The sequence below is a fragment of the Hirundo rustica genome, chromosome 26 (genome assembly GCF_015227805.2).
Source record: "Hirundo rustica isolate bHirRus1 chromosome 26, bHirRus1.pri.v3, whole genome shotgun sequence".
Classification (NCBI taxonomy): domain Eukaryota; kingdom Metazoa; phylum Chordata; class Aves; order Passeriformes; family Hirundinidae; genus Hirundo; species Hirundo rustica.
Window position 1 is genome coordinate 4,874,449 of NC_053475.1, and position 14,286 is coordinate 4,888,734.

A 14,286-nucleotide genomic window follows, 5' to 3' on the forward strand; every position below is an offset into this window, starting at 1 on the left:
TTGCATGCTTCTCTCTTTGCTGCTGCATGAGGAACGTGTCCCCTGTCATTCTCCCGTACAAAGCTCTTCTGCACTTGCCTGCAAGTCTATTCCCAGGAGGAAAAGCAGCTGAGGCCCCATGGGGGCAGGCAGAGATCTGGCAGAGCCCTGGTGGATGTGGCTGCTGCTGGCTGTGGGTGAGGAGGCCACACAGCTCTGAGCCAGCACTCACCCAGCAAAGTGTTGGGCAGGAGGGCACATCCCCAGGGGCTCTTGTGGACACCCATCCTGGATGTCCTGGGACAGCTAAAAACTTTCCTGGGCAGCAGAAGCGACCTGGCCGTTTTTCACACAACGCGGCCAAAAAAAGCCGCTTGTGTTGCGTCAGGAGATCCAGCCCATGAGGGGCTGTGCCAGCAGAACAGAGGGGTCACGGCCGCCCGCAGATGCTGACTGATAAATGCCAAGCGGTGCCAGAGCTGTCTCTGTCCCCGTCCCAGAGGTGAAGATGGGTGGCCAGGAGTGACAACAGGGCTGTGGATGATCTCTGTGGGCTTTGCTTGTACTTGCCACAGCAGCTCTCTCCTTCCAGTGGCTCTGGGCATCTCCTTTCAGAAACTATGAATGAAATTAAAGGATATTCAGAAAATACTGGAGAAATCCCATATCACCCTCATGCCCACCAAATCTATTGCCTGTCACTGCTGCTGGTAAAACAGAAGCCACTGTTGTCTCACAAGGAGAGCAGAGCCCAGTCCTGGTCCCTGTGGTCCAGCCCTTCCCACGTGGGCCTAGGAGCAGACTGAGTATTCCAAGGGGCAGCCTCATCCCCAGGAGCCTGGAGCTCCCTGAACCCTTCGCTGCAAGCTCAGCCAGCCAGAGCCCCTAATGCGAAACGCATGTTGGTTAAACTAAGAGATGACTGTAAAAAGTAAGGGTCAGATTTCTCTGGCTGCAAAGCCTCCCACGTCACCCCAAGCCCTCTGGTTTCCTGCCTTCTGTCGTGTGTGACCTTCTGCACAGTAACCCCAGTGCTCCCCATAGAGCCCGGGATGGCAGGAAGAATAAAGGGGAGTGAAAACTTGCATAATATTCATCCAGGCTCGCCAGGAAAATAAGGAGACTGCTTGGAATGAAAGCATTGCTGGCCTTTTATGTCAGCTTTTCAAACGTGAAAGTGGTCCTCCCTGCTCTGGGTTAATGACCTTCCCCAGAAGAGAGGGACCCCAGGGTGGATGCAACCTTCACCCATTCTCTAGAGACCTCAGAAGATTCGGCAACCTGGATAACAACATCTTGCCTCACTTGGGCTGCCTGTGCTTTAGCCAGGGCTGCCCTGTGCTGGCAGGGAAAGCCAGAGGAGACAGGGTGGGAATGGAGCCCAGTGACATGGCTGAGCTCCCTCTGGAGCTGCTTCTCACTGGGGTTGATAGCTGTGGCCAATTTTCCATCTTTCTGACTGACCCAGCTTGGAAATCCATCTCTACTCAAGAAGCAGCCAAGAGCAGAAGTTTTGGGTGTCCCCTGTCAGGGTGAGGGGGTGTCCCCAGCCCTGTGAAAGGATGAGGCTGTGATCTGGCAGGCTGTGCCACCCTGCTGTCCCCTCGGGGCAGTGAGGGTTGGGGCACAACCAGCCTGGACAGGTGGCAGGAGCTGCAGGGCCCTTCTCCAGAGTGGGGACTGACAAAGCTTGAGCCAGCAAACTCGCTTGGGAAGAGCAGGAGCAGGTGACCTCAGGGGTGGGGGTTTAGCAAGCTGTTTGGCTGCAGGGGCAGATCAGGCTGGTGAAGGACAAATCCCTGCAGGACCAGGTGTGAGCAGGGACTGAGGTGGACAGGGTACCCACTCTGCCCTGGAATGCTGCCAGTGCCTGTCTGGGCCAGATATGCTGCTGCACCCAGATGGGAGCCAGGAGGAAATCTCTGCTGGATTTTTCCCATCCTCTGCTGAATCAGAATTATGTTCCTCTGGAAAACCTAAATTTATCCTTGAAGCTGTGATGATGTATTTCACACATCCTATTCCCTCTCACTGGAGTCTCCCTTACGTTTGCAATTTCTAACAACAAAGCGACTCTGTAAGCAACCTTCCTATAAATCATCCAGCCGACCCTCCTGATGATGTGAGCCCGGGGCTGAGCAGCTGCAGGAATTCGTGTGAGTTCAGACCGAGCTGAACTTTCACACAGTGACCTGCTGGGTCAGCCTGGGAAGGAGCAGGATGGAGAAAGGCAGGGAACAAAGACACTCCCCACAGCCCACCCGCTCGCAGCCTGACGTGCATGGCAGAGGAATGGGGATGGGGACAGGGGGGATGTGCCACCATGCATGTGGGGGCTGTTTGAATGAACTACTTGTGATGTGTGCTGGTGATACTGCCTTTTCTGGCTGTCTGAGATGGTGGGACTGCATGGAAGAAGGGATAGAGATGGATGTAGTGATAGGAATAAGGATAAGAATTGAAAGGTGGGGTTGAGAGCATCCCTTGGTTCCTGAGAGAAGCTCCACAGAAAATAACTTCCTCTGGAGTCTGCTGTTCCCTGCCCAAGGGATGACCCCAGACACCCACAGAGAGCCCCAAGAGCCATTGTTGTGCCCTGCTGGTCCCTGTCCTTCTCTGGGTCCCAAGGCCACTTGGGCTGGGGCAGTGTCCTCATGGAGTCCCTCCTGGAGACCTGCACAGGGGACAGGGTCCTTCATCCCCTGGGACAAAACCTCAATCCTTCCCTGGCCCCAAGCCAAGCTGGGCAGTTGGGACTCTACAGAGATTTTGACCATTGCCCTTTTCCACACTGGACAGAGCAGGGCATGGAGAAATGCCCCAGGAGCTCACACGCTGCTGTCCAGGCCATTTGAAGCTCCATCTAAACTCGAGAGCACCCAGTTCTGGAGAGCACCTTCCCATCAGCCTGCCTGAGGCAGCTCATGGCTTCTGAGGGCTCTGCACTCGTATACCTTAAAAATTTGTATTTCTCAGGGCAAATTTGAGAAGTCACAATAGGAAAACACAGCCAAAGGAAAACACAGCCAAAGGAAAACGCATGAATCATACGGCTTCTCAACAGGCCTTGGCTTCTCACACTCCCTCTCTCCTGCCACTGCAGAAAATAACCAGTGGTAACATGTCTGCTGCAGCACCCCGAGTAACCCTGGCATTTCCCAGGACAAGCTCCAGTGTTGGGTAATGGTGGGCAGGGAGCAGACCTCACACAGGATTCATTTTGCCTGACGTAGTTAACTCACAGCAACAGCCAACACATGAAATTGTGCTTCCCTCTTTGTCCCAGTGACTCAAGGGTTGGTGTTTTCCAGTCCAGAGGGCTCTTGGGGTGACAGGAGCTCCAGCCTTGGGCTCCACGGGCATGATTCCTGCCAGCTCACTCCCTCCTGGGATGCCAAAAACCTGCAATACAAGCTGAAAAGGAGAATTTTCATTTTTCAGATTCCATCTGGGAATTTTTGGCAGCTTCTGCAGCACTCAGGCGTGGTGGGTATGGTGGCAGATCTGTCCTTGGCTGGGGGCCACGACCTGCAAGGGGGGCACAGGCCAGCCAGGGGCACCCTAAAGAGCCTTACAGGGATCTCTGGCTCTGCAGAGAAGGCTTCTGGAGGGGGGCAGTGGAACCCCCTCCCCATCACTACCACCTCCATGTCCCCAGCTCCTCTCTAGCAATAGTGTCAGGGAGAGCACAGAGGGATTCCCCCCGCCCCGCCCCAAAGCACAAAGGTTTGGAAAAAGACATTCACATTTTTTATTGTTTTGTTTTATCCTGCATTGTTTTCTCCCTGTTTTTGTTTTAGTTGTTTTGTTGTTTTTTTTTTTTTTTTTCCTCTTTCCTCACTTGAAAAATTCTTTCTGACCGTGAAATAAATGTGAAAACAGTGGCTGGTGGAGGGGACTTGGGACTCTCTGGAGTACGTGCCTGCTGGAATTTCTGAAATTCCTCTTTAACCTTTGTGACTCCACCCTGAGCTGTTGCTGCTGGGTGCATTCCCCGAGGCCTCTCACTCACCCTTCCAACGGCATCAGCCTGGGAAATACTTGGAGGTGGCACGGGGACTCCTGGAAAGGGAAATCCTCCAGCCACGCGTTTTCAGATGAGATGAAAAGCCTTTTCCTGGGGCCATGCCTGAGCTGCAGGGCTCTGAGCGGCAGCGGTGGGATGGAGGCAGAGCGGCTCCGGGCTCCGATGGAGGAGCTCGGGCCGGGAAGCAGGGGGCTGCAGCCCTGACCCCAGGGGACTCACGGCGGCCGGACCCAGGGAGAGGTGGGAAGCAGGGATTTGGCTCCAAAATCCAGAGCGGGAGGAAAGGCAGCTCCCTGCTCGAGGCTGCGCGCTGAGAGCAGGGTCAGAGCCCTGGGGCAGCAGGAGGAAGCGCCCGTGGGGAGGGAGCAGAAGGGCTCCATCTGCTGCGATCCGAACAGAGCAGCTCCGTCGCGGTGTGTGAATTCCTTCATGGAGAGAAAACAGAGACTCGAAAATCCCTTTATGCCAGGGGGAAAAAAAAAAAAAAAAAAAAAAAAAAAGGCAGAAGAAGGAAGATCCAGAAACCGGGGTCCAAGACACTGGCAAATAAAATAAGATGCACGTTTTTCACAGCGTGGTGATTGAAACCCATGAGGGGAGGGTAGTGAGAGATGGATCTATCCATCCTTGTTGCTCTAGGAGAACAGGAATGTTTAGAAGAGTGAACATTCTGCTTCCCTCAAGTGTACAGAGGAGCTGACCCTGAGCATGCCCCCTCTCCAGGGTTGGCAGCACCCACCTGTGCCACAGGGTACTCCCGCCCCTGGACCAGCGTGTCTCAGAGGGGCACGGCCTCGGAAGGTGACACGGGTGCACCCATGGGAATGGGGAACCGAGATCAGGGTCCCCAGTGCAGGATGAGGGGCAGGAGTCAGCCAGCAGGGTGGAACTGAGATGGGGATGGGCGTGGGGATCGAGATGGGAACAGGGATAAGAAAGGGGACAGGCATAGGGTAGAGATTGGAACGGGGATGGGAACAGGGACAGGAAAGCAGATGGGAATGGGGACAGGAATGGGATGAGGAGGGGAATGGAGACAGGGATGGAGATGAGGACAAGGACAAGGATGGAGATGGAAATGGAGACGGAAATGAGGACGGGGACAGCGATGAGGACTGGTGCAGGCAGGGCTCAGCGACAGGGACCAAGGCTGCCCCGGGCGGAGGCGGACGAGACTCGGAGCGGGCGGCTGATACGGGGCCTGAGCCGCGGCCGACGGGGAGGACGAACAAAGCGGCGGGGCCGTGTGGGCGGGGAGGGGCCGGTGCGGGGCCCTCCCCGCCACGGGGGCATAAAAGCAGGGCGGCGGCGGCGGCCCCGGCGCGGGTAGAGCAGCGGAGCGGGCACGATGCGGCTCGGCGGAGCGGCGCTGCTGCTGTGCGCGGCCGGCTTGGCCGCGGCCCCCGCGCCGGCACCGGGAGCCGGGACCGAGCGGAGGGCGGCGGCGGGGGCCGGGCGGGAGCGGCGGGCGCAGTTCGCCTCCTGGGACGAGGTGAACGTGCTGGCCCACGGGCTGCTGCAGCTGGGGCACGGCCTGAAGGAGCACGTGGAGCGCACCAAGGGACAGCTGCGGGAGCTGGGCGGGCGCCTGAGCGCCCACAACAGCTCCCTGGGGCGGCTGCTGCGGCAGGCGCGGGAGGCGCAGGAGCGCGGCGAGCGGCTGCGGGGCAGCGTGCGGGAGCTGGAGGGCCGCGGCCGGCAGCTGCTCAACCTCTCCGAGGCGCTGCGGCAGCGGCTGGAGGAGGTGGCGGCTGACAAGGACGCGATCCAGGGCCGGCTGGAGCGGCTGGAGAGCCGGGTCCGTCTGGCGCTGCAGGCGCGGCCGGATGGGAACCAGAGCGCTCGGGACCTGGGGGCGCTGCAGGTGAGCGAGGGGCTGGACCAGACCGGCACCGGCCGGGGGGGAGCGGGATAGAGAGCATCCGACGGGCCCCTGCCGCTGGCACCGACGCGGGGAGCTGGTGGGGGGACACCGGGAGCGGCTGCGGGGAAGAGCGATGGGGGACCCGAGTGTCCCGGGACATCGGGAGCAGCGGGCGGGATCAGCTTCAGGAGAGCGGCGGGATCAGCTTCAGGAGAGCAGCGGGCTCCCGAGGGCACCGGGAGCGCCCTCCCGGGAGTCTCGCATGGCCAGAGCTTCCCGGAGCTAATGGGGCTCATCTGGCTCTTCCGTCGCAGTCCCTGATGGATGCTCAGAACCTGCGGATCGAGGAGCTCCTGCAGAAAATCAAGCAGCAGCAGTACAAGCTGGACAAGCAGAACCTGCAGATTAAAAGCCTGCAGAGCAAGGTGAGCGCCTGTCCTGTGTGCAGCCCCCAGCCTGGCCCTACACTGGTGTGAACAGCCCTGCTGTCCCAGCTCTGGTGGCTCTGCTGGTGTTCCCTGGCTTTGGGACCCCGTGAGGGTAGCAACCTGCAAGCTTCCCGAGAGTTTGCATGGAGCAATCGGAGGAACTGGTGGGTGGGAACAGCCTCCCTGGCCTCTGCCTTTGCTTTCATTTGCAGAATAAACTAGCTAGCATGGGTGTGAAAAAAAACACAACAATTTCTGGCTTTGCCAGGACTCGGTATCTCTGGTTACTTGAGGTTTCTAGGCAATTTCAGCCCCAGCTCTGGCCAGAGGGAGTGGCTGGTGTTTGGCTGACCTGCTCCCCTGAGTAACAGGGTGGAAAACAAGCTGATATAAAACCGTTCTGACTTGTGCCTTTTTTTTTTTTTTTTTTTTTTTTTAAGGTCAATCTACTAATTCCCCTACACCACAACAAAACACAGACTCCGAAGTGGAAGATAAACCTGAAGAAGAGCCTCAACCTCACCAGCCAGAGTCAGAATGGCAGTGGGGAGTCTGTGCAGACACAGAGTGAGTATCTGCTTGTGCTGCCCTGCTCGTCCATGCCAGAGCAAACCTGTCGCTGTTGCAACCTTTTGGAAACAAAAAGCTCATTTGTCCTGAGCCAGGGTGTGATGTTTGCTTGAAAAGCTGGAGCTTGGGGGTATGGCCAGAGTGAGGGGTCCTGGAGCACAGGCTTGCCTTCTGGGCCAGTGTTAGTGCAGCAGGAATTGAAGGATTAAAGAGGCTTTTTTCCTGTCTGGTGTTAGGAATGCAGCAGGGAGCAGACAAAGCCTGAGAAGAGGTATTTGTCAAAAAGGATTGGCAGGTGTGGGGTGAGGAGAGGAGGCTCTCAGCTCTTTTGAGTTAACTCTTGTTCACCTGCTCACACTTCCCCAGGCAGGATCTGCTTTGCTGTCTGTGGGAGGAGGGAATGTTTAGGGAGCCCTGGCCTGAGAGCAGAGCTGTGTGCTTATGTATCTCTCTCCCTTGGCTCATATTTAGAGCTCATGCATATAACACAAGTGTCTCAGGTCACTGTATCCTTAGCTGAAGGTCCTGAGTTGCAGTGGATGCTCACAACCCTGGGAAATGTGCACTGCAGTTGGCAAGTGGATGCTGCATCTGCAGCTCCTGGCTCTGCCTGGAGCATCTTCTCCCCTCTGCAGCAGGACTGGCGGGGCTCCTGCAGAGCAAAGGGCAGCAGAGCAGGTGTCCCCAGCTGTGCCATGTCCTGCAGCCTCCCTCCAGACAGGAGCTGATGTCTCTGCAGGGTTTGCTGGCCAGGAGCAGCTGCTGTCATGCTGTGTCAGCCAGATCACTGTGCTGGCTCTGCCTGTGCTGCTGTCTAGGGATCTTCAGCAGGAGCAAAACAGAAACCAGACAGGATGAGGAGGCATGCTCAGGGCCTGATGTAGGGAAAACATGATAATTTGTCTGTGGAGCCCAGAGCTGTCACTGGTGTGTCTGAAAGCTGGGTGGGCAGAACAAAGGGCTTGTCCACATGGACAAGAAGAGAGGTGGGATGTGGGGCTTCAAACTCCTCCTGGGGCACAGCCCAGTGGGGCTGTGCAGGGTCAGCCTTACTCAGAGTAGCACTTCTGAGTGAGAAAACTCTCTCAGAACTTCTCTCCTCTGTTTTTTTTCCAGGCTCTGTGACTTGCCTGCAGTAGTGTGTGTCATAGAATGGTTTGTGTGGGAAGGGACCTTTAGTGGTTATCTAGTATAACCCTTGATTCCACTCTTGGCTTATGCTGAAAGTGCGGTGCAGGGAGGTGAATTGGGACCTTTGCTACCTGCTGGTGCAGATGTAGGATGTTCTGGCTGATGTTGGCTACAGAAATGTTTGTGATGCCTTGTGGAAAGCAGCAATAGCTCCAGCCTCCAGGGATGCTGTGTGAGCTCAGCACCTTCCAGTGCTGCAGTGTCCCTGATGGAGAGATGGACATGCCAATTCTGTCCTGCCAGCTGTGAGCTTCCCCTTTCCTCACCTAATCCCTGATGTTGGTATCACTGACAGAAAACAAACTGACTTCCTTTCATTAGCAAGCTGGGTGAGTTTTCTGGCAAATCTTAAAGCACGGGGTTGGCCCTGTGCCCTCTGCTCGGGGAGGCTTGTGGCCGCTTTCAGAGCAGGGGAGTGCTGGGGAGGCTGGTGCTGCTGGCTCCCAGGCTATTGTCAGGCAGAGCCTGGTGCCGGCATGGCCCTGGGGAGCAGCCATGAACTCCACCAGCAGCCCTTGCAGAAAGACCCTTTTATTTGCATCCAGCGAACACAAGTTTTTTCAGGGCAGGGCTGGCGTGGGGCCAAGCATGTGAAAGTTGAAGGCTCAAAGCTGCCTGGAGAGTGAGAGGTTTAATAGCTTGCAGAAAGAGGATCACGTCTTTGGGCAGAGCCTGTGCTTGCTGGCAGCCAGCCGAGTAGGGGAAAGGTAGAGCCCTGCTCACGCTCTCCCCGTGGCGCTGAGACTCCAAAATAATGGGGTTGGGTTGGGGCAGGAGCGGGGAGGCAATGCAGGCAGCTCTAGGCATGCCCTGCCATCCCTGAGGATGAGTGTTTATACCAGGTTAGTGACCTCCCCTGTGTCATGGCTGGAAATCCTGTTGGGTGAACACAGAGCCTAGGGCAGATCCAGCCTTGTTGTGTTGTTTGGCTAAATAAAGGGGAAGGGAAAAGAAAACACGGGAGCAGTCAGGAGGGCTTGTTCTGCTGGTGCTGTTCAGATGTGCAACATGAACTGGAACTAACAAGCGTGTTCCTCAAACAAAAAGATTGAGCAGAGGCTGTTCAAGCAGCTGCATCATGTTCAGCTGCTTAAGAGTCCCTGTGGCATCAGGGAAACAGGGATTGAGTGCAGCCAGGGCCCAGAAATGAGAAACAGGCAGGGATGGGGTTGACTTATGCATGCTGGGACCACTAAACATCCTGGCACCATCCCACCGATGCTGGGAGATGCAGTGGGAGAGGAGGTGAGGAGCTTGGCAAGCCCAGCACCTTCCTGCCGTGGCAATATGAGCAGGGGCCTCTGGCTGGGGCGTTCCCTCCTCTGAGCCTGGTTGGCTTCCCTGCCTGCATTTACCCAGAAATTGGGGATAGTCAGGATACACTCAGTCCCTGCATTGCTGGGCGCCTCTGTGTGGTTTTTATCCTTGGTGCACAGTGCCCTCAGTCCCTGTGTCATGGGTTCAGGGTAGGGCTGGGGCACAGCTTGTCCTGTGGTGCACTGATGGTGGCACCAGTCCTGCCCTGGGGTGCAAGGGATGCACCCACCAGCTGTGCTGGCTGTGGGAGAGGGGCTGCCGCTGCTGGGGAAGGGGAATTGTGTGTGGGGTGGGGGAGGCAAAGGGAGGAATATGTTGGAAATGGGTGAAAGGTGATGGCAGGTGTCGTATTTCTGTCCTCTGGGTCCCCCCTGACCTTTCCTCCAATTGGGGGTCTGCTTTTTACCCCAATGCAGCATGAAGGCTCCCCAGCACCCTGTGAGGGTGGGATGGGGTGATGCTCTGCAGGGGCTGCTTTTCCTCTTGGCAGTTCAAAGGTCCTATTTTCCCCCTTCCATCTGCCCCTAGGAAGCCCCTGGCTGTTGGAGGAAGCCCTTCTGCTCAGGATCATGGTGTCAGCCCTGACCCTGGGGCAGCTACTGCGAGGGGATCCCCATGGCCAGCACCCCAGCACAACCCAGGGCTTGTCTTGAGGTTTCTTGTCTGTTTAGGGTTGTGCTGACAGCAGCTGTGAGCCAGGGCAGCCAGAGCTACAACCCATCTGCCCTGGCCTGGGGGAGAACAGGCTCTCTTTGTCTGGGGGTGATTGGGGCACCTGTCCCTGCTGACAAAGAGCCCCTTGACTCTGCGGCAGCCTGGGGCTGAAGTCCCTGCACATCCTCCTGTGGCCTATTGACTCAGGTGTTGTAACAGGCTCCCTGCGGCTCATCTCTCCCAAGTGCTGTGCGTGGTGGTTCCTGGATGGACTTTTATCAGTGCTGTTGAAAAGGTGCTTCACTGGCAGCTCTGGGCAAAGTCCTGCGGGGCAGAAAGACCATCCCTGGGGACGGAGGGGGATGAAGCAGGGTGTGGCTTCACCCTGGGCAATCCACTCCTGCAATGAGCTGGGGCTCCCAGAGTCCCCCCACTCCTTCCTTGCCTTAGTCACTGTATCTTGGAAAAAGGGTCCCCCCAGCCTGGCACTGTGCCTGCCGGTGGCAGGTTGCCTAGCAGGATGTCTGGCTGGGGCCACCACAGTTGCTGGGAGAAAGAGGTCATGTGCTGGATGCTCAGCCACCTTCCTGATGTCAGGACTTTGTCTTTCTTTCTACCCCTGAGGGCCCTTGACCCTGCTTCAGCCTTGTGTGGGATGGGGATGCTTGGCCTTGGTGTTACCCCACCCCAAATGGGCTGCTCCTGTCTGCGGGTGTAGAGGGACCTGGGAGAAGTTACAATAAGTACCTGGGAAGCTCCTTTGTCCCTCCTTGACGGGGAGCCCTGCTCTCCAGCTGAGGTCACTCCAGCTTGGCCCAAAGCCTGGCTTCTGCCTTGGATGAAAGCCCAAGGAGCTCTGAATAAAAGGGAAGATGTGAGGTCCCAGTATTTAAAGATGCTTGAAGCCAGGGGCCGTTGTCCCCAGCATGTGTCCAGAGCTACAGCCGCTGCTGTGTGCAGCTGACCGGGCTGGTGGCCAGGGCTGCAAGTGGTAGGAGCTGGCCATGGTAGGAGCAACCTGCTGAGAAAGTGGGGTTTGTGGCCATCTCCTCAGTTGCTGTTTCCTTCCCCTGCAGAGCTCCCAGAGGGTTGCCACCAGCTCTTCCTGGCTGGGCAGCAAAGCAGTGGCGTTTTCCAAGTGCAGCCTGCAGGATCTCAGCCCTTCAAAGTCTACTGCGACATGACCACAGGTAAAACCGTGCAGTGTCCCGCAGCACTCGGGAAGCTGCTCTTGTAAGTGGTAACCCCAAGTGACTGTGTTTTCCCTTCCCACAGAGGGTGGCTGGACAGTGATCCAGAGGCGCATGGATGGCTCTGTGGATTTTGACCAGCTGTGGGATGCCTACAAGAATGGCTTTGGAGACCTTCGTGGTAGGTGGATGATGGTGTCTATGTTCTCACTGGGATAAGGGAAGCTTAGCAAAAGTTATTCCTCTTGCTGGCCTCTGGAGCTCGGTGCTGGAGCACAGATGTGGGCTGAAGCAGAGGGACACTGCTTGCAGAGCAGGGGTCCTTGATCTTCCTGATGTGTCCTGCAGATGCCAGACAGTGATTCAAATGCTGCAGCATCCTAGGTTGTCCTGTTTGTCTCCGGAGCTTGCTTGCATCTCTGCTTTTCATGGCATGTTTGTGTCCCTGCAGCCAATGTCATGAGTCTTATTTCAGGTGACTTCTGGCTGGGCCTGGAGAAGATGCACCACCTTGTCCAAGAGGGAAAATACAATCTCCTGATTGAGCTGGAAGACTGGGAGGGCAATTCCCAGGTGGTTCAGTTTGTCTTCAGTCTTGGTGGTGAGAGCACAGCCTACACGCTCAACCTGCTGGGGCCTCTGTCTGGAGAGCTGGAAAATGCCATTGGGGAATTCAGGCAGCTGCCCTTCTCCACTCGGGATCGTGACCATGACCTTAAAGCTGACACAAACTGTGCCAAACACCTCTCAGGTCAGTCTGAGGTCTTCTATCTTTTAGCCTTCCACTGTATGGTGGTGGTCCAGTGGGACACAGACCCTGTGATACCAGACCCCTTTGCTATTGAGCTGCTCTTGTCCCCTGCTTCCCTGGGACAGCTGCTTCTTTAGAAAGAACTGTGCGGGGAAGCTGAAGCTAAGGCAGGGTTCATGATTCAGGTCTTGGACCAAGCATCTGTCCTCATAACAGCTTTGCTGTCTGCCACTTTGCTTGGAACCTTTTCAAGCAGAGCAGGGGCTTCTCTCACCCTGGCTGATGAAGGTTTTTCACACAAGGAGGAGCAGCCTGGATTTGCAGCTGCAGCCTGAAGTAATGTAGGGTCAGGGAAAGATTCCCCAGGACTCCTTGATTGTACATGAGGTGGTCTTGTCAGATCCTGAAGCTCTGGAAAAGTGGGGGAAATAGGGACATCATCTGCTGGGTTTTTGTGTCTGGAATTTCTATGAGTTAAAGTTGTCTCCCCGTTGCCCTTGTAGGTGGCTGGTGGTTCAGCACCTGTGGCCATGCCAACCTCAATGGGAAGTACTTCCGCTCCATCCCCCGACAGAGGCACGAGCGCAAGCAGGGCATCTTTTGGAAGACATGGAAGGGCAGGTACTACCCCCTGAAGTCGACCATCATGAAAATCCAACCTGCAGCACTGGAAGCAGATCCCTAAAGCTGCTACTTGAGACTCTGTGGAGCATGGACCTGAGCTCCATCACTCGGTGTTTACAGAAAACAACCTCCCTTTCCTTGGTTAGAAGCCCTTTAGAGGCATGACACTGCTCCTTACTAGAAGTAAAACAGCTCCACGTTGCCAAAAATCCCTGGATGGGAGCTCCCAAACCTGAAGAGGAGCCCCAGGAGGGAGATCCACCTCCAGAGCATGCACAAGGGTTTTCTAACCTGCTATGTGCTGCTGAGGGAAGTTCAAATTGTCTGGTGCTTTCTATCCTGTCTTAACATTTCTGTACTGTGTTGATGAGCTGGGCCTGGGGCGGGTGGGGCTTGTGATGTGTCTCACTGCTCTGGACCACAGCACTGGGTGTGGAGCCTTGCTGTGTCCTGTCTTTCACTGTTGTTCCCGGATGATGTCCCATGTACCCTCCTGTGAGAGCCCCTGGAGCCTCCTTCTGTGTGGGGCTCAGAGCAGTGAGCCTCGGGCAGCTCCCTCTGTGCAGCCCCTGTCCTCCCGAGCCACAGGCCTTGGTGGGAGGGCTCAGGGTGATCTGTGCAGAAGGGAAACTTAGGCTCACTTGCCTTCCCTTTGAAGACCTGTATTTCTGGCTGTGCTGGAATTTGCTGGGAGCTGGGAAAACTGCTTCCAGCTCTGAGGTTGATCGGTGAGATCCTGCAGCTGGTTCCCTGAGGGGGCAGGTCCTGGGGAGCTGTGTCTGCAGCCTGCCAGTGCTGCTGGGAGTGGGTAGGACAAGCAGTGGAACAGCACAGATGCAGAGCAGGGACTGTCCCTGGGTGGGACCAGCCCTGCTGTCACTGTCAGCCCCCCAGATGGAGGTGCTGCCTTCTTCCACAGACACCTCACACTTTGCAGGGTGACTGGACCTGTCCCACGTGTGTGTCCCAGTACTGCAAGGCCAGGGGACAGCAGGGTTTCTCTGCAAGAACCACACTTGATCAGGTGTGTACCATGATGGATGGCATTACCTCTGCCTTTGGGATGGGTGTCTGGGGAGACGTGGCCAAAACAGGTCCCTGCAAACTTATAGGCCAAGCTGCAGTCTTGGGACTTCCCAAGCATCCTGCCCTACTGAAGTCATATTGACTACTCTGCTAGAGCTCCTAGCTGCTAAATACTGTAAATAGTTGTTTGTAGGATGTTGGACCTTGTTGATGAATTTTCTGTTTTGATTTGTTTTCATATTTAAATGCAGTGTTAATAACAATGTGGTGTAATTTATAAATGTTGATGCTGAAAAGGAAAGCAAATGTAGTTTGTGTATTTTAAACTTTTTTTGTACTAAAGTATCTTTTCTGAAGATGTCTTTTAATAAAAACAAGCCTTTAAGTGTCCTGCCTGGATTATTTTCCTGATGGCAGGTGTCTGGGAGCATTGTGAGGACTCTGCATTTGAAGACTTCCTTTGTTGGAGTTGTGACCTGAGCACTCTGCTCCCTGCTGGCCTCTGTGTTCAGCTGTAGCCTTAAATTGCTGCTATAGGGCCCAGCATCTGGTTTTAGTCTGCTTGAAGTTTATGGGCACCTAAATTTCTTTTCTTCCTGGAAACTAGGCTGTGGGGCAGCAAGTTTGTAAGTGCTGATGTATTGGGTTTTCTTCTTCCCTGATAG

The 14,286-nt window shown here is 55.8% G+C and overlaps 1 protein-coding gene across 1 annotated transcript; it reads left to right on the forward strand.

The window, feature by feature from the left end:
* The first annotated feature begins 5,354 nt into the window (after positions 1 to 5,354).
* Positions 5,355 to 14,006, forward strand: ANGPTL4 (angiopoietin like 4). Its single transcript, XM_040087030.2, has 7 exons — positions 5,355 to 5,870; positions 6,185 to 6,295; positions 6,739 to 6,865; positions 11,107 to 11,220; positions 11,306 to 11,401; positions 11,696 to 11,971; positions 12,475 to 14,006. The coding sequence occupies exons 1-7, from the start codon at positions 5,355 to 5,357 to the stop codon at positions 12,654 to 12,656; spliced, it is 1,422 nt and encodes a 473-aa protein (XP_039942964.1). The 3' UTR covers positions 12,657 to 14,006.
* The last annotated feature ends 280 nt before the right edge of the window (positions 14,007 to 14,286 follow it).